General features: G+C 33.9%; 1 protein-coding gene across 7 annotated transcripts in view; it reads right to left on the minus strand.

The window, feature by feature from the left end:
• SLC4A10 (solute carrier family 4 member 10) overlaps positions 1–27813 on the minus strand; it is a 238689-nt gene that overhangs the window by 166783 nt on the left and 44093 nt on the right. For 6 of the 7 annotated variants that reach the window (XM_036320544.1, XM_036320546.1, XM_036320541.1 and 3 more), the window contains exon 1: positions 11056–11280. The exons of the other annotated variant lie outside the window; for it this stretch is intronic. In XM_036320544.1, coding sequence (XP_036176437.1) covers positions 11056–11136 — 81 coding nt within the window. In that variant the 5' untranslated portion in view covers positions 11137–11280. Of the gene's footprint in view, positions 1–11055; positions 11281–27813 lie in introns of those variants that run through there. 7 annotated transcript variants of the gene reach the window in all.

The raw sequence follows: 27813 nt of genomic DNA on the forward strand, positions 1-27813 counted from the left end.
TCCTAATTATACAAATACCAAAACCATGGGAGAGGAAATAGGGAAAGGCTGCTTTATTTATTTGCCATTTTAGAGCTAATAAAGAATAAAAACAAAAAACTTGTGCTCTTAAATTCCCTAATTATCTAAAATTTCAAGGAGCATAGAGAAAGAAAATAAAAATACCCTAAACATGAAAAAAATGAAATTAGATTTTAAATGGGAAGCAATGAGAGAGCACTATGGGGAATCAAAAGAGATTAAACTGAAGAAAGGCATCTACACTAATAAAAGAGAAAGATGAAAATTGACCATACATTCACGACGCCCACCAGCCAATCAGGAGTGAGTATGCAAATTAACCCAACAAAGATGGAGGGTTAATTTGCATATGCAGGCACTGAGTGGCTGGGGGTGGGGCAGGATGCTTGCGTCGTCACCATGGTGACAACGCAGGCATGCCGCACCACCTCAGCTGCTCCAGGCCACTGGGCAGCATGGGAAGGCAGAAAGAAGGCTCTGACGGAGCGAAGGCAGTGACAGCAGCTAGGGGAAGGAAGGCCCATTCTTGCACAAATCTTCATGCATTGGGCCTCTAGTTTGTAATAAAATAAAGCTGCTCTTTATTTTCATCAAAGTCACTGATAGCTTGATCAAACAAGTAAACTAAAACACAATTTTAATTCATAATAGCATGTATTAAATCACTAGAAATGTTTATACACTCTGAATAATTATAAAAGCAGTGTTTATTAAAATACATTTAATTTTTAAAATTGAGCTATCAGCTGTTAAAGTGTGTATATTTTGGGGGGACACCATATATATGTATCATATCTTCTTTATCCGATCATCTATTGTAGGACACTGGTTATTTCCATGTCTTGGCCACTGTGAGTAATGCTATAATGAACATAGGGGTGCATAAATCTTTGTGAATAAATGTTTTTGAGTTTTTTAGGTAGAAACCCTTAAGAGAAATTGCTTTTAAATGATAACTCTATTCTTAGTTTTTTAGGAACTGCCATACTCTTTTCCATAGTGATTGTACCAGTTTACGTTTCCATCAGTAGTGAATGAGGGTTCCTTTTTCTCCACAATCTCTCCAACACTTGTTAATAATAGCCATTCTAACAGGTGTGAAGTGGTGTCTCATTGTAGTTTTGATTTGCACTTCCCTAATAGCTAGTGAAGTTGGACATCTTTTCATATATCTGATGGCCATTTGTATGTCTTCTTGGGAGAGGTATCTGTTCAGGTCCTTAGTCCATTTTTTAATTAGATTGTTTGTTTGTTGTTTAGTTGTATGAGTTCTTTATATAGTTTGGATATTAACCCCTTGTCAGAGCTGTTTTGTGCAAATATCATCTCCCATTCAGTTGGTTGCCCTTTTGTTTTATTGTTGGTTTCTTTTGCTGTGCAGAAACTTTTTAATTTTATATAGTTCCATTCATTTATTTTTGCCTTCCCTTGGGATCAAATTCATAAAATGTTCCCTAATACCAAGCTCCATAAGTTTATTACCTATACATTCTTCTATGTACTTTACTGTTTCAGATCTTATATTTAGTTAATTGATTCATTTTGAATTCATCACAAATGGTAATATAACTTATTCTTTTGAGTGTGGCTTTCCAATGCTCCCATCACCATTTATTGATGAGGCATTCTTTTCTCCATTGTGTGTTTTTGGCTCCTTTGTCAAAAAAGTATTTGCTCATACAACTGTGCTTTTATTTCTGGGCTCTTAATTCTGTTCCATTGGTCTGTGTGTCTGTTTTTCTGCCAATGCCATGCTGTTTTGATTATCATAGCTCTGTAGTATAATTTAAAGTAGTGTGATACTTTGCTTTCTTCTTTTATCTCAGGATTGCTTTGGCTCTTGGGGTTTTTCGTGGTTCCATAATTTTTTTGTTATACTTCCTTAAAAAATGACATTGGGACTTTGATGTATTGAATCTATATATTGCTTTGGGTAATATAGCCATTTTAACTATTTTGTTTATTCCAATCCATGAACATGGAATATCTTTCCATTTCATTGTGTTTTTTTTCCATCTCTTTAATAATGCTATAATTGCAGTAAAAATAACAAGTAATATTCATAGTAAAGTTTACAATGTGACAAAGTACTAGAACTTTACATACATTTACTCATTAAAAATATTCAAAACAGGTTAGTATTCTGAGACTTAAAGGGAATAAGATACTTTCCCAGGAATCTTCAGCTACTACGAAGTAGAGAGTGAGTTTGAACCAAGGTCGATACTCTTAGCCAATATGCTACACTACAAAGATGTTATATTAGTTAAGCATAAAAATCTAAAATTCCTTAATATAACTTTAAAACACTTCAGAGTCTGGTTCAAGTCTATTTATACACTTCAACTAAGATGAAGTCCTAATGATTACCTAAGTGACCTAGGCCATATTTTTCCATGAACATTTCATACTCATTCCCCATTTTATTATTCAACAAAAAAAATGTACTTATTAAGTAATTACCACGTGCCAGACATTGTATTAGTGCTGGCTATAAAGAAATAAAAAATACTGCATTTGCCATTAAATCATTTATAGTCCAAACAGGAAAACCAATGTCTACAATACAGTATTCATTGCACTTCAATTAAGGTAAATAGTGGAACCCAGAAGAACAAAAGGAAAAAAACACCTAATTCACTCTGTAGGAAAGAAGGAATGTTTCATAATGAGGTGATGTTTAACTTATTTAATCTAAATAAACCTTGAGGCATAAGAAAGAGTTAGGCAAGCAAAAACCAGGCGAAATGAGGGGCCAAAAGCATTAAAAGCAGAGAGGACCACATTTTTAAAAGTTTGAGCCTGTCTCTTTCTAACTAGTGGAACTTAGACTAAGTTTAACTAAAGATGGTTGTTTAAATGTCACTTCCTCATTCCTCAAAAAAGTAAAAATATAACTACCATATGATCTAAAAATCCTGCTTCTGGGTATATATCCAAAAGAAATAAAATCACTATCTCAAAGAGATATCTGCATGCCATGTCCATTGCCACATTATTTACAATATCCAAGATATAGAAACAACCAAAGTCTGTCAGTAGATAAATAGATAAAATTAACATAATGGAATATTATTCACCATGCATAAGAAAGAAATACTGCCTTTTGCAAAACATTGAAGGCATTTTGCTAAGTAAAATAAGTAAAAAAAAAAAAAAAAAAGAAACAAATATTGCATGTTCTTAACTGAGAATTATTGCGAAGGTAATGGGGAATTTAAGCAGTGAAATGTCTGTTTCTGGTTTCAATTTCAGAAACCATACTCTGGCAGCTGAATGGGGAGAAGGTTGCTTTGGGAGTAGGTGATAGGAAGAAAAAAAATACTAATTAAGAAATTAGTCCAAGAGAAAAATGAATGTGAACTCACACAGAGGTCAAGACAATGGGGAAAGAAGGTGTAAATTTTAGACTCCTTAGGAGAAACTTGATGAGTAATTGGATTTAAGATTGGGATAAAGTGGTTGAAAATGATTATGAGGTCATCATGCCAGGAAAGATAAAGAACTTTTGAAGAGAAAATAATAAGTTTACTTTTGGCAAGTTTGAGATATTTATAAGATAAATGAGTAGAGATTTCTATCACGATGCAATGTCTGAAACACTAAACAGAGGTTAAAATGTACAATGGTGCAATAAATTCGGAATTCATCACCATGGAAAGCAGCAGTTCTCCATCTGGCTGCCCATCAGATTCACTGGGAAAGCTTTTTATAAATATAGAAGCCTAGGTTTTATTTTCATAGACTTTTTGGTACTTCGAAGATAAGCTTTGAGCATCAATGTTTTTAAAAAGCTAAATGTGTGACTCTGATGCATAATTACAACTAAGAATCGCTGGTGGGTAATTTGACTCATGACTATAGATTGGATTCATGGTTTTCAAACATTATGTTGCACCAGTTAGGGAATGTTGGAGAAGAAATTATCAGAACAATTATGATAAGAATAACAACTCATAATTTATTAAGCACCTATGACAGGAACTGTGCTAATGACTTTACATATATTATTTGAAGTGAAAGAAAAGCAGGAAGGAGTATAATCAAAGTCAAGTCACCTCTTCAATAATATCTTCCATGGCAGTTATGTTGATGTTTCTCATCTTAATTGGCATTTTGAATATACTAAATTACACAATGCTATCTAATTCAAGTGTCTATAACTCTACGTGGTATAACACAATGGCTAAGAGCAAGAGCTCTAGAGCTATACTTCCAGGATTGAATCCCATATCATCCTTTCCTTTGTTGGCAATTTTTACCTTAGGCAAGCTACTTAGTCTCTTTTTTAGTATATTATATGTAATCAAAGTATAATATGTACATATATACATATATATATGAAAGTACTAAACATATATATAATTATAATCTTTACTTATAAAATAATGTAAATTACTTGAAAGGATAGATTTGTTTTCTAACTTTTGTAGCTTTTTCATAATTCCAAAAATTAGTATCTCCATTTTACAGATGACAATACTGAGAAATGAGAGATTAGGTAACATTTCTAAAATAAAAATTGCCAGTAAAATGGAAAAGATGGAATCCAAATAAGTCCAGCTCTAAAACTCTCGCTCTTAACTACTGTGCTATATTGCCTCCCTCCAGACTATACAATAAACTCAAATTCTTATTAGATTTAATAAGACTTAAAAAAACTCATAGGAATAAGTGGTATACACTTATATGCAGCACATTTTGCAATGGGCTTCATTGAAACTGGGCTCTGTTGCCTTTTAGAAAGATAAGCTTGATAAAGAAATACCCAATTATCTTTTTAACTTATTCTGATAATATTCCCATATTATCATTTTTAAAAGGTTTAATTGGGGAAAGGATCACTTCACTAAAGTCTTTTATCTGCTTTTTGAGGAAAAAATGTTTAAATGTTTAAAAGTTTGAAAGCAACCCAAAGCCCTATAATTTCCAAGGTTTTTTCCAGAAATGGGTCTATGATTTTAAAACTGAAAACTTATTGGCTCCCTACCATATGTATGGCTCATTCCCAGGCAATGTGAAGTCGCAAGGATTAATAAAAGCAACCTCACTTTGCCAGGAGGCTCAGTTGGTTGGAGCATCATCCCATGTCATATACACCGGAGAGTTGCAGGTTCAATTCCCAGTCAGGGCACATACCTAGGCTGTGGATTTGATCCCTCATCAGGGTGTGTTCGGGAGGCAACCGATTGATGTTTCTCAATCTCTCTCGCTCCTTTCCTCTCTCTCTAAAATCAATAAAGCATAACCTTGGGTGAGAATTTTTAAAAGTAAATATAAATAAAATAAATAAATAAAAGCAACCTCACAAGAACTTCTAGAAAATGGGGTTTCCTAATAATACAAACTTCTATGGGAAGATACAGAGTATTCTCAATTCTATGGGTCTGCTATTGCTCTAAATATAGAGCCAGAAGAGCAAGTGTATCTGATTTCATTTTTATTCACACAAGTTTTACTTCTGACATACTTTAAATGAGAGTCTTCAATTCCAATTTTTGTACAATTCCTACGTACAAATATCAACTTCCTGGGCCTGATAACAAAAGTCCCATCCCAGCTGTCACATCTAAAGGAAATCTGCTCTTGCATGTTACCAGCTTTTTAACTAGCCTCAGGCAATACTGAAATGCTTCTGGTATGTGGAGTAGACTTAAAGGTCACATTAAAAGTATTAGCAATGATGGTTTACTTTATCACTTCTAAATGAACAAAGAGCAAAGCTAAAATATCTCTGTGGCTTCCATGATTATAAATAGCAATTACTAAATTCAATTTTCCCTAAGATAAAGTCCTTATTATTCAAATATTCACCATAGTGACATTCGTATTCATTGTATTAAAATGATCCCTCTAGATTGTCCTTGGTCTAGGAAATGTCAAAAATAAAGCCAAAGCTAAATCAGATTACCTACCAATAAAACAGAGTTTACATCAGGGACAAGCAGGAGGTCTCTTAGGATCTGAAATCTAGGACTTGTGAGTGGTTGCGGATAGACTGAGAAATGCCCTCATGTGCAATTTTGATAGAGAATTTTATTAAAATCCTTCATTTTGCTTCTACCCCCTACCTTGTCTACTAACTACTAATAATCTACTCAGGAATTTAATTTTCATTTCCAAAGTCCCAGGAGGGTTAGAGCTCTGAAAATCACTGTAAAAATATAGGTATTGCTCTTTGGTTTTTAATTTTATTTCCTCCTAAGAATAAGTAGATCAGCACAGAAACGTTCTTACTTTAGAAATCATAATCTAACACATAAGACTCTACACTGTCTGGTCCCAACAATCTTTCCCTGTGATACTCTAAAGTACCCCACCAGGCTAGGCCAAAATGAACTATTTCATTCTGCTCAAGTATATTATTTCTTTCTGCCTCCCTACATTTGTCATTGTTGCTTCCTCTGCCTGAAATGACCTTTCTCCTATCTTGGCCAGTTTTCAAGGTCTACCTCAGATGCCACCGTTTCCATAATTACCTAACACCCCCTCTAACCTGCCTCTCCTCTCCTCTCCCCACTCAGCTGGGAAAAGCCTACCCATTGTACTCACACACAAAAAAAATATTTGTGCTTCTTTTGTCTCTCTTTTGAATCTCTGTGGCACTTCCCACTTCCCACATTGTGTTATAGTTATTTGTATTTAGAGTGTATGACTCACAAGCTGTGACCTTCTGAAGGAAGTAAACCATCAGTCTTTATATTCTTGCCTAATACTATTACCAGAGTATTGTAAGGTTTTGTATGATTGTTTTAACAAATTGCATTATGCTGAGGTTTGCTTGAAACCTGTGCAAAATGGAGAAAAGAGTTGTACATTGAGAAAAATAGTTCAAGAAAAGACAACTAAAATACAAAGCTGTCACAAAATGGAACACAAAGGCATTTAGATTTCATTTAAATACCAAATTATTCACTTGTACTTAGAAGCATGTCAATTTTTAAGCAAATAGATGGTTTTATATTAATCAAAATATTATATTTTTACAAATAGAAACTTGAAATGTTCTATTCATACACAATATTGTCTTTATAACATATTTCATTTTGGTCTTTCAACTAGGATAAAAATATTAATTAAAAAATAAAATTACAAAACACGTGCATTTAACTTTCAGTGAAGTTTTTTGTCCTGTGTTTTTTTATTTAAAAATAAATCAGGTCATGAAATCTAAGCTATATAACTTATCTCTTATTTTCTTTAAACCTTAGTTTTACTTCTTAATTTTAATCTTCACCTATAAGTAAAAAAGACTCAACATTAAATTTGCCCAAAGGCCCAATAATCTTCCTGTCATGAATGTAGTTGGTACAACATAGGAAAGCAAAAGATCAACACATAGAATACTATAGAAGCTTCAATCAGCAAAGTACGCAGATGCAAAATACTTTAAACACAAAAATTCTCATCAAACCACAATTATTATAGTCAGTAAATGTTACAATTTTATTAGCAGTAGCATGTTTTTCTTGGCTTGCCTTTTTTATAATCATCTTTACTCAGTATACCATATGTTTTTTACTCAATTTCTTATTTGATAAGGAGAATGAAAGAAGTAACAAAACTAAACTGCACGACTACCATGATCAACACTTGCCAACAGCTCATTCAATGTCTTTGAATGCATATAATCTTTGTCAATAATTAATGTTGCCAATGATGTGCTTCCTACTTTTTGTTTGTTTGTTTGCTTGTTTTGTTTTTCCTCACCCGAGGATATTTTTCCATTGATTTCTTTTTTAAGAGAGAGTGGAAGAGACAGAGAGAAACATCGATGAGAGAAAGACATATCGATTGGTTGCCTCCTGCACACACCCGACCAGGGCCAGGGAATCAGCAACCAAGGTACATGACCTTGACTGGAATCAAAGCCAGGACCCTTCTGTCCACAGGCCAACGTTCTATCCACTGAGCCAAATTGGCTAGGGCTGTGCTTGCTACTCTTAAAAGTGCTTTATAAACATGTATTCACTTGATCTTCACAATAAATCTTTGAGGTAGGTGCCATTGCTATCCCTATATTACAAATGAGGAAACTGATACCTAGAAAGATTAAGTAACCTGCCCAAGATCATACAGCTGCTAAGTGGTATTGCTAAGATTTGAACACAGTGAAAGTGGCAGCCCAGATGCATAGCCATCATACTATACAAATCAGAAGAATTTGCATATCAATTTTCTATTGCTTTACTACAAGAAAAGAGGCAGTTTGGAGGCATTATTGGGCAACATGGCCCAGTTTGGGGTTCTGAGGAAACAAGGTTTTTGCATATTCTCTGCCAGGATACTGGTATGAAAGAGAAGAGAGTAGTGCCTGGATGTCCAACAGCCAGTGGGCTATGGCCCACTTCCATTACAGCTCCTCCCAATTCCCTTTCTCAGAACTTGAGGTGAATCCTATCTACTCCACCCCATTTTATACAAAGGACTCCCATATGACCTACGTAAATCAAACACTCCCATACTTTCTACTCTTTTTTGCTAAAGCTCAAACCCTATGAAGTCAAAACCCTCTTCCATAATGCATAATTACCTATGCCTGGCCTGAAATTAGACTGAATTAATCACATTCCTGTTTTGAGCTGATTCTTGGAGTTCTTGCTTCTGCCTCATGCAAATGAGCTACTAGTAGATCCACCTTCACTCTCAAAATAACAACTATGGCTTATAAAACATACCAGGTTATTTTATTGATTCAGTTTATTAGTAAAGTGCCCTGTTGAAATAAATTATGTGTTATAAAGAAAATACAATTTTCAAAATTATAGAATGTTTAATTATATAGTTTGACCCAATCTTTTATTTCTCTAATACCAAGACATTTTCATGAGAAAAATAGTTATGAATAATTCATTCTAGAATTAATCAGTTCATAAAACTGATTGTAGCATACCACCTTTGAAAAATCAATTCAAAATGTGAGCATAGCTCATGTACATTTTCTCATGATTTTCAAAGCAGGAAACAACTTTTTCTTTTCTGTATTGCTTACAACACCAAATGCAGTCTTGTGTAAATGATCAGCTTGCACATAATGTTTACTGAATTGAACAGTTACTCAAATAGTTGATTATAGGCTGCTCACTTTTAAAAACCTTTATGATGTATAATGAAAGGCATGTATAAAATGGTATGGACAGAGACAACCATTGTAAAATGAAGATAGCCAATTGCTACTGGGCAGATTTACAATTCATTCCACAATTCAGAACGTCAAGATCTTCTTGCTGGACAGGAAAAATGGTTGACAGTAAATTTAAATGTTTGTGACATTCTAACCAATCTTTACTTTTTTAATGTAACATGTTTTGACATAACAATGGAGAGAATTTCTCCTATTTGTAAAAGAAATAAAAATTCTAATACAGTAATTTTTTCACCTTATAAAACTTTTGAAATATCCTCATTTGAGTATCACTAAAGGAAAGTAACCCCAAAAAAAAGCTTTAGGGTTGGGTTCCTTTGAAAGGTCATAAATATAGTGAAAACAAGCAGAATTCTGTGAAACCAATACTTAGAGTAATCCCAAAGCAATGCCAAGAAACAGAATGTACTCATAGTGACTAGTACATGCAAATACTGAAAATAAATTCTAACAGATTAAACAGGTTTTGTAGCAACTAAAAGGTATATTCACATCATTCCAAAACTAATCAAGCTTAAAAATATGGCAATCTTCCCTACTAATAAGAATATAAGCTGGCTAAGTAGCCTGAATAACATATAAATTATAGCCAATATCAGTAGGTATAACTTTTCAATGTGGTTTTAATTAAAAAGGAGAACTGAATTAAATCACTGCTTCAGACTTCCACTTCAGTCTTTTGATAATATATTCATTTTTAATACTATATCACTTCACTCTAATGAAGCATTAAAGCCTAATCATGCTACCAAATCACAAAAACAAAACTATCTGTTGAGAAGTGTTGCAACATTTTATCTCTTTTTGCTTATTTAATATGGAATATATGATCAAGTATCCTCTAAAATTCAAGCAGAAATATGTATCATATAAAAATATGTATCATATTTCCTTCATAATCTGAATGTCAAACACAGGCACAGTATCTAATTACCAAGCATGTAATTCTAAGAATATGCTACATCAAACCGAAGTTAAATGTATTATAACTAGGTAGGTAAAGATAGTTTAAAATAAGAGAGTTTCAGGATAAAATAGACATAAATCCAAATTATTTGCTGTAATGATTCTCTACTCTTTGTAGTTAATATGTCAATGTAGTCAAGTCTTTTCATTTTGAAAATGAAAGTAAGCAAATGCAGAACATCTCTGGGTCAAAAACCTTAAACAAGCTTAAATGTCACAAGCTTTCTTTAAAAAAATACATTTATAATCTGCTTTCATCTATAAGCAATGCCTTAGCAGATGAAAGGACCAAGAGCATCATTATTTCAATAGAGCTGAGAAATTATTAAAACCAATGCCTTTTAATACAGGTCAGATACTGAGACATAAATTTCAGGAAATTAGCTTATAGCTCAAATGCTAGTAAACATGTCTCTTCTCATCACACATATATTGCTGTGTGGTTGCACACTACAATGGTAGCAACATCTATTTCTATGCTTAAGAAATTCCAGATAAAAACATTTTAATATGTCACTATATATAAGCAGCTAGCTATGAAGTATCCTTATCAGTTGGAACAATGTGTGCTATTTTTATCATTCCCAATAAAAGATGCAGTATTGGGGCTTAATCTGGAAAAACCTGTAAAGCCCCAAACCTTGTTTTTAATCTCATGCAAGATATATTTCCCTTAATCCCCACTTCCCCCCAAAAAGCTAAAATAAGCACAAGCTCACACACACACACACACACACACACACATTTCTAAAATTCAGATTGTTTAGCTGGTGTGTATTATTCTAAATATTACGTGTTCAAATATCATAAGGAAAATCTAATAAGAAACAATTACATAGATTAATATATTCCAAATGACTAAGAGCTAGAAAAAGCAATAACTCTGTAATCTAATAGTCTTATCATAATTCATGAGGTCATACCTGATGACTTAGAGATTGAAAAGCCTCACAGGTTCCAGACTGCATGACCTTTCTATTCCCAGAAACCCCTAAAGATTGCATTTTCTGTCTTACAAAAAATAATCACAGCCATTTCTCTGTCTCAGCATCTTCAGGGCTAGTGAAGAAAAACTCGAACAGCAGATCTGTCCATCTTTTTAAGCTATCATGAAGATATCAGATCTCATATATTGCTTATCGTCTCCCCTTTGCAGTTACAAACACTCTGTATTAAGGGAGGATGACACAGTCGTGTTTGCTATTTGCTGAAGCTGTTAATGCTCTCTGAAAATAGTAAGCTTGCAGCTTAGAGCAATTCTGCATCATCAAACACAGAATGATCCACATCCTCCAGTTTCCCACTTCTGCTACTATAAAGATGTCACTTGCCAAGAAGAGTTTCATTTTTTTGTCAGTTCTTTAAAAGTAAGCAATATTCTATCTAATTAAGTGTCAATGTGTGTTGCAAATACCATGTTCAAATGGCAATTCTTAATTATTAGGCAGTGCTCTCCATGCATGACTAAGCTTTAGTATAATGACTAAACAAGAAAAACTGTACTCTCTCTCTTCTAAACATTACTCATCCAACCCATTAAAATTAGAAGTCCCTAAACCTGAAAAACTTTTATTCTGGCAACCTTTGATAATTGTGTATAATAGTCAATAGATAAATAAGTAAAAATATTTCACTTTTCTCAGGAACTTCATTTTTATTTCATATTCTTCAGACTTTATGCTTCAAAGCAAAATGCCCTTTATATGTTTATTTAATATATTCTAGAAAAGACAATGTATTACTATTAAATTCCAAAAGTGCATAGTAAATCTAGGGATGAAACCTATGTAAGTTATTGACATTCTTATTGTGATTTCTCATTGTGTCTCATTTGTGTTCATCAATGTTCTTATAATGCTTTCATTTACCACAACACAGTAAAATCAGGAAACTTTAAGACTGATAAAGAGTTCTGATAAGAGAGAACCAATATCCTTTAAAATTATATGTAAAAATACTTTCTCTTTACCATATGACAAACATTGCGTTTCAGAAATAAAACAAAAAAAATAAAATAAAATTATTAGAATACTGAATACATCATGTTACCCTTAAACAGCTTTCACAGATGGATAATCTGAATTAATGAACACTTTATTTGTATGCCTATGAACACTATATACCTGTGAAATAAACTAAATGAAATTTAATGATAGCTAAAGTGCTATACGGAAAATGTTTTAGATCAATGTAGACTACTAACAAGTCAGTATAATTTCCCTTCTCCCATTCACAATATTTGATGAGCATAATATGTATTATCATGAAGACTAATCAAAATGAGTCTTAAGGTTGGGGTTCCTTAAAAGGGCTGGGGACATGGAGGGAAAGAGGAGATGTTGGCCGAAAAGTGCAAAGCCTCAGTTATAAGATGAATAATTTCTGGAGATCTAATGTACAGCATAGTGATTATAGTTGATAATATTGTATTAAATATTTAGAAACTGAACTATGGTGCTAGTAATTTAGCAATATATAAGTACCAAAAATATGTGTATCAAATCAACGTGTTGTAAATCTTAAATTTACATAGTATGTCGATTGAATCTCAATAAATCTGGGGTAAAGTTATTATACCCTAAAAATATACAATTTTCATTTGTACAAAATAAAGACATTCAGCTTCTTTAATAGCCTGATGCACACTATCCCCTTAGAGAAATTAACGCCTCTAACTGCACAGGTTCAGAAAAAGAGTTCAGCATTTTACCTAAATGCACAATGATACACTTAAATAAAAAACCATATGCAGGAAAATATGTCTTATCCATGCAGTATTTATTCTCTTATTTGTAATAAAAAGAGGTACTCATTCTTGAAGATCTGTCTTCTCAATAAGGCTCTCCCAAACTACACCATCTCCCTTTCTATATTCACGTACAAAATATTAAAAATCTTCTATGTGTCAGATACTATATAGGTGCTGGAGACTCTATGACAACATGAAATATGCCATTACAAAAGCAAATAATTAAACAAGTATGTTTTGTTGTGACAGAAGAATCAAGTGGCGATATGAGAGCAATAAAAGGGCATCTAACTCTAATCTAGAGATCAGAAAGGATCTCCCAAAGAAGCACCATTAAAACGGAGAAGGTCCTGAGCAAGTCACATTCAAGAATGATAAACACAGCATGGTTACACCATAAAGTGTAAGTAGGACAGAGGGCAGAGATGGGGCTAGGAAGGGAGGCCAAAGTACAATTACACGAAGCCTCAGAAAGCATTTAAAGAGTTTGAGGTTTAACCTAAGGGGAATGAGAGGTCATCAACATAATCAGTTTTGCAGTTTTAGATTATCCTGGCCACAGTGGAGAGTCATTTGAGTACAACAAAACTGGAGGCAGAGTGTCAAGTTATAGAATTTTGAGCAGGGGATAGTGACAGTAGAAATGACAAGAAGTGGATAGATTCCAGATATACTTTTTAGTTAAAAAGGATAGGATCTGGGGATTGAATGTGAGAAAGTAGGGGGAGAAAATAAGAACTAAGACTAATATAGTGGGGCCTTGACTTATGAGTTTAATTCGTTCCGTGACGGAGCTCATAACTCAAATTACTCGTATGTCAAATCAAAAAGTGAACGAGTGAGACACGTGATGCTGAGCTGATGTTGTGGCATTCACTGATTTCACTGCGCCAACTAGAGGTGGGGTATCTGAAGTTAGCTCATAACCCGAATTTTAGCTCGTAACTCAAAGCAAAAAATCAGCCGAAAGACGGCTCGTATCTCGAAAAACTCGTTAGTTGGGACACTCGTAAGTCAAGGCCCCACTGCACTAACCTACCATATTATTACAGATTTCATTTTGACAATCAATATACTTTCATCATGTGCTCTTCTTATCCTTTTCATGTGTGTATGTTTAGTTTTTATAAAATGGTCAAAAAATTGTGAGAAGACATATTCCTTCTGTGTCCTCTCAGAATGTGCATAACTTCAAACAAATTATAAATGAATAAATAAATGAGAAGTAAACAAATAATTTTAATTTCTCTTTCATATATTTTTTCATGACTGAACATAAACTTTGTTTACATCAGTCTCTGGACATTATTAATTAGTGCATATAATCTAAATTTCTTCAGTGTTTTCTTGCCAACATATTTAATTGATCTTTGCAATAAAAACATGAACTCCATAGTATAATGAAGCTTTTAATCCCTCTGCCATCCAGTTAATGAAATCAATTTAAACAGAAAAAAATTTTATTTATAATCCATTATTTGACCCACATAACAGTAATTTAGCATGGGCTAACCAATGAAAAATAATAGATATTTCTTTTCAGTCCCACACTATGCTATTCATAGCAGTGTTATCAAGGTGTTCTCATAATAGTAAAACACAATACCTCTACATTTTCCCTAATAAGTCTAACAAAGGTTTTATAAAAGGGATGAAGAGCAGCCAACACATAGCAAAATAATCTTTTGGTCTAAATGAGGAAGGACCAAAAGGGTGAAAAGCATAAGTCAAAAGTAGCATTATCCTTTTAATGATTGGCTGTGTTATCAGAACATCCCAAATGATATAGGATTAACATCTTGAGAACAGCAATAGTTTTTTGTTTGTTTGTTTGTTTGTTTAATTTAAATTCTTTATTGTTGAAAGTATTACATATGCCTCCTTTTTTTTCCATTGACCTCTCCCAGCTCATTCCCACCCCCCAGCACATGCCTTCACCCCCCTACGGTCTGTGTCCATCTGTTATGCTTATATGCATGCCATCTCTTACCCTCCCCCTTCTCCCCTACCTTCCCTCGGAGGTTTGACAGTCTGTTCCATGCTTCTATGTCTCCGGATCTATTTTTGTTCATCAGTTTATGTTGTTCATTATATTCCACAAAAGAGTGAGATCATATGATATTTATCTTTCTCCAACTGGCTTATTTCACTTAGCATAATGCTCTCCAGGTCCTCCATACTGCTGCAAATGGTAAGAATTCTTTCTTTTTTAAAGCAGTGTAGTATTCCATTGTGTAGATGTATCATAGTTTTTAACAGCAATAGTTTTACAGTAATTACCACATATTTAGCTCTTGCTTTTTACCTCGGGGACTATGATCCAATGCCCTCATTTTACAGATGAGATAAACAGAAGTAAAATTTCTCTGACATAATAAATTAATGCTCCAAATACATGTTGCTAAAGTGTCCTCTAAAAGGAATCAAACTATTTAATCTGTACCTGTAAGTGAACAGTAGTGCCCCTCTCCCTTATTCTTCCCTCATCAATACTGGTTATGACTGTCTACCATTTAAACTTAACAAATTGATAATTGAAAACATGTATCTCAATTTTATATGAATTTCTCATTTCTATTACTTTTGAGGCCATTTGTAATTCTTTTGAGAATTGCTTGTTCACTTTATTCTTCCACAAGGATATTGACAATGTGCCCTGTAAGCTTCCTCTCTCAAATTCCAGTTGAAGGGATTTGAGTTTAAGATTGTTTATAGAAGTGGTTTATATACTAAAAATATTAATCCTTGAATGATCACCTATCCTATAAATCTTTTTCCAAGTTCATCATTTGGTTTTTAATTTTATTTACTTTATTTGTAATCATTCCCCTTTAACCTTGGGCATCCCAGATTCAAATTAATTTTCTCTCCTCCACCTTTCCTTTCTCCACCTCCCTGTTGAGGGCTAACTCCTCTGCCCACAGGACCTTGCAGTATTTGATATTAATAGTGTTTCACTGTCCATTCTCACCATCACACTATGACCTCTTTGAAGACAGGAACTATGCCTTTCTTCATTGCAAATCTTTATAGTATATAATCTCCGTAGATGTTTAACAAATATTCACTAGATGAATAAAATGAAAGAATAGGCCTTTCCTCTGGTACAATTTCTGAGAGGGAAAATAGTGTTAATAATAACACTGTTACTTTAAAAAAAATACAACATTTAGTGACTTCATCACATCCTCTCCAGGCCTAAGGGCAGCATCTTTGACCCTGAATCATTTTGATGTACAGTGCCTCTCTTTGTAAAAATGTACTAAGTTCTTTAAATTAGTTTTCCTAATCAAAGGTGAAATTAGCACTAAGTAAAATATTATTTTCTCATTTTAACCTTCCTGATTATATCTTTAAAACTTATTAACTGGTAAATTTATTGATAAATTTTGTATAAATGTAATTGGATTTAAGTCAAATAACCTTGAATGATAATCAGGATTAAAAAAAGAAAAGAGGAAATTAATTTTTGTGTAATAGTTAAATGCACAGCTAGGTAAAAGTGCTTGAGCTCAAATACTAACTTAACCATTTACTAGACTTATAATTTTGGACAAATTATTTAATCTTTCTAAATCTCAAATTTCTTCATCTATAAAATGGGATTGGTAACGGTACATACCTCACAGAATGATTATGATGATTATATGAAATGATAGGTCATGCACTTCACACAGGGTCTAGAACACTGTAATACTCAACAAATGGTAGCTACTATTAGTTTTTAACTGGCCTACCCAATGTTGCTTAGAAGAATCATTAACCATAATTGAATAAATAAATCCCTGCAGGTAATCACCATGGATCTAGCAAAATTGGGTTTCCAAGGTGATAAGCAGCTCAACTGCAAGTCAACGCCTGCAATTAGGCTGTCTGCCCTTATGCTTCTCTATGGGGTCTATATGTAAACCTATTACTTATCTTCTCTTCCTATAGCATCTTAACATGCACAGCATGTGATTCCATAATTGGCCTCTTTTTGGACCTCAGAATCAGCAATTCTGGAAGATGACTGTCCATTTCTGACTACACTCTCCTCAATCACTGAATGATTATGCAACAAAGCAATATCTTAAGTTATGTCATCACAAGCATTTGGCCTGTATTTGTGAAAATCCACCATCCTTGACGCAAAAACAGAAACACATACAGAAGCTTCATTATATTTTTAATCTCTTATGAGCCAAGTACTTTCATTTAATCCCTGCAACAAATTGCGAGAGGGATATCATTTCTATATTTTACAGTTGAGGAGACCAAGGCTCAGGTAGATCATGTACAGTGTTTAAGGCCACATGGTGGCACAATTCTTTCCTTTTTCTTTTATAAGAACTGTATCTTAGGCAAACATCATCCCCTTCTTTCAAGTCCTGTTCAAGCCCTTCTCCAACCATCAGAAAAATATGACTCTGCTTTCTATCTACAAGTAGGAATGTGTCTTTCACTGTTCTCTTCAGGGTACTTTTCCAGAAAATTTCCTGAATGAGCAGAACTAGAAAAGTGAATACAGATAACTCAAACAGACTTCAAGGAGGGAAAAAATGCAGAATGTTTTTCTCATGCAGAAAAATAATTGTCACAATTACCAAAAGGTGGAAACAATTTGAATGTGTATATATATACATATATATAGATATATATATGTATGTATATATATATATCTATATATATACATATATATAGATATAGATATATATATATTGGTAGGTGAAGGAATAAACAAACCATGATATATACATACAATGGAATATTATTAAGCCTTATAAAGAGTTGGAATTCTGATACATGCTTCAACATGGGTGAACCTTGAAAGCATTATGCTAAGTCAAATATGCCAAATACTAAAAGAAAAATACTATATGATTCCACTTATATAGCAAAACTATAGTAGTCAGAACAGAAAGTATAATTGTGATAACCAGCAATTGGGGGAGGGGATAGGGAGAGCTAATGTTTAATGGGTACAGAATTTCAGAATGGGATGATGGAAAAGTTCTAAAGATGTACAGTGGTGATAACTGCACAACAATGGGAATGGCACTGAATGCCAATAAACTGAACACTCAAAACAGCCAAAATGGTAATTTTATCTTATGTATATTATACCACAATGAAAAAAACGAATGTGATTTCTACGTCTGATTGTAACTCTAGAGCCAATTGTCTTTTCTGGTCTTACTAGTCTTATTTTCCCTACATATTATTTTAAAAATTATAAAATTATAACACTTTACAAAAATGTTTTAGCTACTTGTTAAGCATTACTCCTCTTTCAGTCTAATTACCATAATCCAGATTCACTAGGGCAATTACTCTTTAAAGTGCCTAAAATATAAAATTTGGTTAAATTAGATATTTTAAAACTTGAAAAATCTCTAAAAACATTTCAACCTACCAGCATAGAAAGACAGAACAAAGAATGATATTTGCAGCTTCAAGGAATGCAAATAATAGCCTATAGGCTTTTCCCTACCTTACTGCTCTTTGACTTTTCTGCTACAATGAATACTGTCATCCACTATACTTCCTTTGAAACTCTCCCTTGGCTGATTCTCTGATAGCTCCCACTCTGTGAATTGCTCTTCTCCTTATATACAAAAGTTGATTGAATTCCTCCTAAGTACCTCACACTGTGCTAGGAATTTAATGGTAAACCAAATACAGTCCTTGCCTCAGTGTTCTAATTGAGCCGTACAGATGAGCCTAAGCCAGAGAGCAGTATCATGAACAAATGATTGTTTTTTTTAATCCATTAATTCTGGGGTGGTTTGTTATGTAGAATTGTATAAACAAAACAGAATTTCACTGATCCTGTATTCTGAAAATTTCCACATATCATCTTAAAAACTAAAAACTTAATTCATTTGTCTTCCCAATCAAGTTCCATCTAATCAACTTCTTTTTCTCTGTAGTCCTACCATTCTTACAAGTATAGAGCTCTGAAAACATCATCTTTACTCACTCACTTTATGTTACATTAGTACTAAAGAATATTAATGAATTTTAGAAAAAAAATGGCTCATAGATAAGTAAATTTATAAAACATTGGATTAAATGAAATTATAAAACTGTCTTTACCATTAGATTCTTTTAGAGACTTTGCTTCTGAGCTTGTTAAATTCAAGAAAAGGATATAAAATGAATATTTCCAAAATATGTTTGACAAAGAATTCTATTTTCCACAAACTATCTGGTAGGACTAGTTTTTTTATAAAATACACTTTGGGAAAATGAACAAAGTAAGGACAAAGTGATATGTTAAGATCAAGAGAAAAGAAACAGTCTAATTGTCCCTGAAAGTCTTTCCTTTCCTCTAAAGATAAAAGCAAAAGAGTATTTTTCTATATGTATAACATACTTTAATAAAAAGTATAAAAATAGAAACATCAGCTCAAGGTAGAGATGTGGATAGGTATGATAATGCTAAGAACCAATGGCATGAAATTGTAGTGGTTCATGTCAGTATAATTCCATGATTCCTATTTTTCCTTAATTAAGTCTGAACTCTGGGAACAGAAACAGAAAAATTGAAAAGAGGAAGAAAGAACCACAGTGATCACATCAAAAGATGATAAAGCTTAGTTTATCAGTAAAGAGACTTTTATAATAGCTATAAATGTCCTACAGACCAAACCAACAGTCATATGTAGTGAGAAGGTGTGTAATGGAGTAAAGTACCTCCTGAATATAGGAGTCCTGGTAAAAACAAGGAGTTTGTTCAGTGAGTATAGGATACAAGGAGTAAAGTTACTAACTTTTTTGTCTAAGAAAGGGTAAAGCATGTTTTGGAACATAGAAATGCAGGATTAGAAAATACATTACGATATAATTTAATGTAACACATACTGGACTAAAATTTGAAAGATTTAGACTTACCTAGCTATACTACAATAGATCTCAATATTTCTGACTTCAGATTCTCTTCTCCAATATGACTATGAACTGTATGGTCCTTCCTATTTTTAGAATTCTGTAGGCCTCTGATTCTAGGTGGATTCATGCCACATAATGATTAAGTCTTAAACAGTACATGGCTGATGTGAAGTGCTGACAGTGAGGAATTATATGACTCATGTGTCTGGATGTTAGCAGCCAACTGCAGGGAAAGAAAGATTGTGAGCCCATTATGTTCTCTATGGATAGTGACAAATAGATTTTGGTGGATAGTAGATAATAATGAGAATTATTAACTAAGTGGCATAGACTTCACAAGATGAAGGAGAGAGAAGGCTGCAACTTCATATTCTTTAAGTAAAATTGGGTAAATCTATACCCTAGCTTCTTACTGAACTAAGGAAAGTTTTTTTTTAATAATGTCCTAATCTATTCCTAAGTTATATCAATGTGTCATTTAAAATACCTATCTCTTCCTCTATATCTGCACAGCCATTACTATTGTCTAAATTCTTATCATCTCACCTAAGTTACCTTGAAAGCCTTCTATTTGGTCTCACTGGCTCTCATCTGTCCTCTAAAATCCACTCTGCAGATTGCTATTGAAATAATATTACCTAGAACTTGCTTTCATCACATTATTGTCCTCTTTAAAAACCTTAATAACCACCTCTTGCTATCCATATCAAGCCTAACCTTCTATCAGACTTTCTAGGCCCTCCATAATCTGATCTCATCCCACCTTTTCTATCTCTATTCCTGTATTTTTCAACATAAACAATCCCTCTAGTCAAATACTTTCAGCACAGCGCCCCCACACACACTCGACTTATTTCTCCTATTCTCATACACATAATGTTAATTCCCACCATCATACTTTTGCTGTGAGTTCCACTTCTTCAAAATATTTCATCCCATCCTGTTCATCTATAAAAATCCTATACAATAAGTGGCTAGAATTTCAGCTAATCTATGTATTTACTGATCATCTATTAAGTATGAATGACATCAGCCTTGACCTCAACAAGGTCATAGTCTAGTAGAGAAAATGAATAAATGAGTCTACAATAACAATACTCTGTAAGCAAAATGCATGAAGTTCTGAATACACGGAGCACAGAGAAGTAGCATTTAAACCAGACACAGATGGTGTATCAGAAATGGATTCCTAAAAGTAGTGAACCTTCAGCCAAGTCCTTAAGGAAGAGAAACACAAAGGGAAATACCATATGCAAAGGTATGGAATATCTTAGTGGGTTCAGGAAGAAGAAAGTAATCCAGGTATATGGAAAACTGTATGTGGATCTGAGAGAAATGACAAGATATAATGCTAGAAATATTGGCTGGGTGAGGCTAGACTATAATCAAGTCTAAGGTGATATGCTAAAGAGTTTATTTTACCCTAAAACCAAAAGGGGGAAATTGAAGAATTGTAACTAGGAGAATGACGTCAAGTGATGAGACCTAGCTTTTAAAGGAAGACCATTCTAATAGGAGCATGGAAAAAAGAAATGAAAAATGAAGGTGGCGAGACCATTTACAAGGCAATTTTAATATACTACACAGGAACAAACAAACCAAAAGTGTTGACCTGCAATTGCAGAATATGCAAAGCTATTCCAGATACTTAGAATGTAAAATTGGCCTGGACACATGGTTCAGTGGTTGAGCATCCACCTATGAGCCAGGAGGTCATGGTTAGATTGTCAGTCAGGGCATATGCCTGGGTTGCAGGTTTGATACCCAGTGTGGGCATGCAGAAGGTGATTAATCAATGATTCTCTCATTATTGATGTTTCTATATCTTTCTCCCTCTCCTTTCCTCTCTGAAATCAATAAAAATGTATTTTTTTTAAATAGAAAGCAAAATTGATTGCACTTAGTCATTGGTTCAATATGGGAAACGAAGAAGAAGAGAGCTTCTAAAGGTAACCAAAGGAACATCATTATCAATTCCCTCTTTCTATATTACTTAAATTCTATCACATACAATTTAGTACTTGCATGCTATCATGTAATTTGAATTTCTCATTTTATGTGTGTTATTTTTACTGACCTACACAGACTGTATAATCACTGAGGGTAAGGATACTTTTTGTATCCTTCCCAGGACTAAGCACACAGTTAAGAACTTAGCAAGTATCCTATATAATAAAAGCCTAATATGCTAAGGGTCTGGTCGTCTGGTCATCCATACAACCAATCAAAGAGTAATATGCTAATGATATGCTAAGGCTGCTCAACTGCTCACTCTGATGTGCACTGACCACCAGGGGAAGACACTGACTGGTAGGTTAGCTTGCTGCTGGGGTCTGGCTGATCAGGATTGAATGAGATGGGCTGGATGTGCCCTGGAGCCCTCCCACGGCCCCACCCTGGTTGGCCAACCTCCTGCATCCCTCCCCAACCCCGATCATGCACCAATGGGGTCCCTGGCCTGGCCTGTAACCTCTCACAATCCAGGCTGAGAGACCCCCCACCTCTAGTGCATGAATTTCATGCACCAGGCCTCTAGTTAATAAATATGTACTGAATAGATGATTTTATGCCCCATCATGCAAGACATGACATACTTTAGACTATAAGCTTGAACTAAAATCTTTGAACACAATAAGCTCAAAATAAATATTTGTTGAACTGAAAACAAACTAAAAATAGACAAGTTTTAAATTCCTACTTATGCATGAAATATCTATCTCACTCAACACTCACAAGAATGACTAAAATTTAAGACTGACAGTACAAAGAGTTAGCAAGTATATGGAGCAACTATAACTCTCATATATTACTAGTGGGAATATAAATTGATGAAACCACTTTGAAAAACTTGTGGGCAATAGGTACTAAAGCAAAATGTATGTATATCCTATGATCTAATAATTTCATTCTTAAGTTATATACAAGGACATGGGTGAATCTCACATACATAATGATAAGCAAAAGAAGAATACTAAATCATACTGCATCATTTCAACATATATAAAGCTAAAGAACAAGTAAAACTAATCTATGGCGTTAGACATTGGAATAATGGTTACCTCTGAGTAAGAAAGAACAATGAGAAGGTGCATGAGAAAGGCTTCACAGGTATTAGAAAAGCTGTGCATCTTCTTCAGAATGATAGTTACACAGGCGTATGAATATATGAACATTCACTCATTGTACACCTAAGATTCATACACTTAGTTGTATGTGTAATTAATTTTTAAATACCTGTATAATTCTTCATTTTAGCATTAATAAAAAGGTTTTCTACATTAATTTTACATTATGTCTCTGATAAACTAATGAGCAGGTGGCTTCATGTGTACAGTACTCCCCCATCTATAAGTTGTAAAAATGAGCAAGTTTTTAAATAAATAAAGTCCTTTCTCCATACCTTAGAACACACCCAGAAGTAACAAGAGCTTGAATACACTGTTCTATTTCCATTTTGTACTCAGTCACTCCTCCAGATTCATTATCTAAGCCAATCACCAGATTAGGACACATTTGGGTCTTCAAAAGAATTCACTTGGGCCTAAAGGAAGTCAGGTCATAAGGAAAAATGAACATCTAAAGTTAATATTTTAAAATGCACAATGAAAAAGCAAAATAAAAATGAGATGGTTGAAGATAATAAGCAAACATAGCTCCCATCTAAACCTTTAAAAATTGAGAGACACCATGAATAGAACAAACGATGATAGGAAGGACCATGTAATTTCAGGACATGCCCTTTGCTCACCCTGCAACTGTGACCTCTTCTAAAAGTAGCATTCTATTGCCGTGATAAGAATCAAAGATTTGGGGGACAAAACAAAAAGATTACTCTCTCTGTGCAACAGTGAAGCCATCCAAGTTTATTTCTGATTCTACCATTGGCCAACTGTGTCTAATCTTGTCAAGTTACTTATTTCTTTATGTACTGGTTTTTTCATACATAAAATAAATATATTAATAGCACCTATCAAATAATTGGGATATGAATTATACATCATAAATGCTGCTTGACCAAAACTTTATAGAAATTCTGGCTAAAATGTCTGAGTGTCTGTCCATATCATTTAAACTGAACTGAATATTTCAAAGTATGTAACCTTCTGTACCTCAAGAATAAGCTAGCTGATTAAATCCTTTTGTAATAATTTCCTGGTGTTCTTAGATAGCAGATAACCCAACATCACCATATGTGTAAAGTAGACATAAGACATGAGGTAGAGAATAAGGAAAAGAAACGGTATTTGTATGTCAAGTTTCTCAACAAAAGACTAACAAAAAAGGAAAGAAATGACCTTTCTTTTCATTTTAAATGGCATTTTAGCATTTGCATCCATGGTTCATGATAGAGCCCATAATCTTTTCAGAGGGTACATGAGCCAATCATTCCTATCCACCCTAATCCCATGGTTACCTCATAAAGATTCTCTCAAATAATACTTTTTGTTGATCTACCTAATATAGTAAGTAGTTTTTCAATTTTGTGGGCTTATGTGGTCTGTATTTATATAAGTATACGAAGGATATCCACTGAGTGTTGTACCTATAATTTCAAATAATGCAGGGAGCCCTTGAAACATAACCATGGTCTCTGGCCCTCAAGTTCTAGTCTAGAGGTTTAGTATAAAAAGTGTTTTCCCAGACTATTTAATTTAAAAAACAATTCTAATTTTGAATAAAAATCTGAAAGAAACAAATACATTGTTTAATTGAGTGAATCAAAAACTAGTGACAGAAGAATAAAAAGATAGGAATAGAAGAGCAAAGCCAAAATGTCAAAATTTTGTTTTCAAATTTTTAAAAATAAGCATCAGATGCTTTGTCTATTTTTCACTATTTTTTTTTGTAAAAGTGAATTGTGGCAGAAAAATAGCTATTTTATAGTTAAATAAATAAAATGTAGACATGTAAAAGGTAATATAAGAAAAAGGGGTCTATAGAATTCTTTGGGAGTTAAGAAGGAGCATAGAAGAGATCTGGACAAGTCCTCCTGTTTGACAGGTGAGGAAAAGGGAAAGCTAAAGAGGTAAAGAGCCTTGCTACAGTCACGTAGCTAACAAGTGTAGCATATATTATGGTTCTTTACTTTTATATCTTAGTATTAAAAATCTTCTCTCTTCCCAAGTAAAAATACACTATAATGAACCTTACTTGTGATTCTTAGAAAAATTAGTATTTGAAAAGAGCTACCAGAACAAGACAAGTCCTGGGAGCACTTGGGTACATGTCTATGCTACCTGACACTCAGAGCCCTCTGAGACCGGGCAGGTGCTGTGTGACCAGGCATCAGGGCCTTCCTCCCCATCAGAAACATGTTCACCATGGTGAACGTCACCTTGGTATAGGGAAAGGGCAATAAAATACAAAAATAGAATGGGCCCAGCCAGGGTGACTCAGTGGTTGAGCATTGACCTATGAACCAGGAGGTCATGGTTTGATTCCCAGTCAGGGCACATGCCAGTTGCAGGCTTGATCCCCAGTAGGGGATGTGCAGAGGCAGTTGATCAAAGATTCTTTCTCATCTTTGATATTTCTATATCTTTCTCCCTTCCTTTCTGAAATCAATAACATATACACACACACACACACACACACACACACACACACACACACATATATATATGTGTGTGTGTGTGTGTGTGTGTGTGTGTATATTTAATAGAATGAGAGAAAACTCATGAGGTTTCAAGATGGCCTCAAGGGCACAATTAAATCAGTGACCAAAGCAGGAGTTCCTCCGTCATCACACAATGAAGGCCCGGGCCTCCAAGGCCACTGTCACACTGTCACACAAAGTTAATTACAACTTCAGTAAGCTGGTCCAATTGCAACTTCACAATTCTAATCTCAAAATGGACTTTATTTTCTTAAGATCATTGAAAGGGAATAGGTCTGCTGGGTTAAGAACTTTTTATTAAAGTCCCATTACGCTTCTATAACTTGGAAAGAGAAACAAATAATAGATGCTTGCCCATTTCAAGAGATGTCATGCTTAAAGGTGTTTGGTTTCTTTCTTTTATAAATGTTTGAATTAACAAAATTAGTTCCCTTAGATCAGGGGTGGGCAACCTTTTTGTGAGTGTGTGCCAAAACCAGCAAAATCTCTGACTCAAAATTCTTCTGCGTGCCAACCCTAATTTTTTGAGAACATGTTATGCCTACTTGATATCTCTTAAGGTGTACGTATGTGAAGAAATAATAAAATTCATTCGAGCGACAAAAACACAGTATATGATGATGAAAAATACACTTATTTTTTAATGTACACATGTACACTGATAGTCCGACAGAAAACTTTATGACTCTGTTTGATATTATCAGTGGGGCTTTTGCTGCTGCATCACTGATGACAGAGATTTTACATCAGGTTTATATTCCGTGACCTTCAGAGATATGCACGAGTTACTACTTTCATCCGTCAGGCTACTCCTATTATGAGACTTAACAAAATTCATCACTGAGAACAAAGATTCACAAGCGTATGTGGATGAAACCAAAACACTGGTCGGATGTAGGAAGGCAGGGAGGGTTAGGGCAGAGGCATAGAGACTGCTCTTCCCCTCTCTCTTCAATCCATGTCTACGGCCTTTAAGATAACTTGTTATGTAAAATTATTTATTTATCTAAGATGCACCTACACTGAATTTATCTGAAAAATAAAAAAGTCGATTTTAAGAAAAAAAATTGTAAATGGAAGATTTTAAGAGAGGGTTTCACGTGCCAGCAAAAGCTATTGGCGTGCCATGTTTGGCACGCGTGCCAGGGGTTGCCCACCCCTGCCTTAGATCTTTATGTCTGTCTGTCTGTCTGTCTCACTAGGCTCTTTAGTAGCAGGAGTCATTTCTGTCCTGCTCACTGTTGTATCCCCAGAATATAACAGTAGCTGTGTCAAGTAGGTGCTCATCAAAAGTATTTACATCTTTTTAGAAGAGAGGGAGTGAGGGAGAAAATAAGGAAGATCATTTCTTTCCAAATTAGAGTATATAGAAACAGGCCATGTATATATTTCTTCCCTTAACCACAATGTCGTCTATTCCCAATCATATTATAAAAATCAAAACATCTGTGATATAATTTTAGGTGATGAACCTAAAATTTCCCCTTTCATTATAAAGGTGTACTAAAAGAGGAAAGGAAAGTCCTTCCCTTAGTACAAAAAGATGTTTATTCTCAACTACTAGCATGGTGCTTAGTGGCAGCAGCAGAAATAATTATAATCGTTATCATCTGTTAAATATCTGCTATAATACATTTACTTAGTACCTACTAGGTAACAGGCACTTTAAATGCTTTATCCATAAGCTTCACAATTCTGTGAAGTAGGAATTTTTATCCCATTTTATAGATTAGGACACTAAGGTTCAGCAAGATTGAAGTACTTTTCTAACATCTCACATCCAGGGGTAATAGAACTACCTTCTTAGGGGCCATGAAATAAATATGTATCTAATTAATGACTCATATGTTTTTAAGCCCTTTCAGATGAATGTGATCATCTTTTTGAAAAAGAAAATTATTTTTTTTCAAAAGAAAATTATTTCTAAAAAATTATTCCAGTGTAATAATGCAAAAAGGTAACCTCCATTCTCCCAATTCTATGTATGGACTCAAGTCGGTACCTGAAATATCGGGGGGACCACTTTGTAAAGTATATGATTGTCTAACTTGTACACCTGCAAGTAATACAGAATAACCCTGAATGTAAACTGTTATTAAAAACTAAAACTAATAAAATATTTTTAAAATTAACTGCAAAAAAGATAGTTTGGATAAGACCTGAATTAGCAGCCATTCATATTGAAATGATTGAAAATTAAATGTGAAATTAAAAGGCAACAATAAGACACATCTCTTCAAACAAGAGAAACAAAAAGAAAAAATAAACAAATGGAACTATATCAAACTAAAAAGGTTTTGCACATCAACAAAATGAAAAGACAATCTACTGAATGGGAGAAGATATCCACCAATGATACACCTGATAAGGGATTAATATCCAAAATGTATAAAGAACTTAGACAACTTAACAGCAGAAAAACAAACAACCCAATTAAAACAT

This window comes from Myotis myotis, unplaced genomic scaffold (assembly GCF_014108235.1).
Source record: "Myotis myotis isolate mMyoMyo1 unplaced genomic scaffold, mMyoMyo1.p scaffold_m19_p_8, whole genome shotgun sequence".
NCBI classification, from domain to species: Eukaryota; Metazoa; Chordata; class Mammalia; order Chiroptera; family Vespertilionidae; genus Myotis; species Myotis myotis.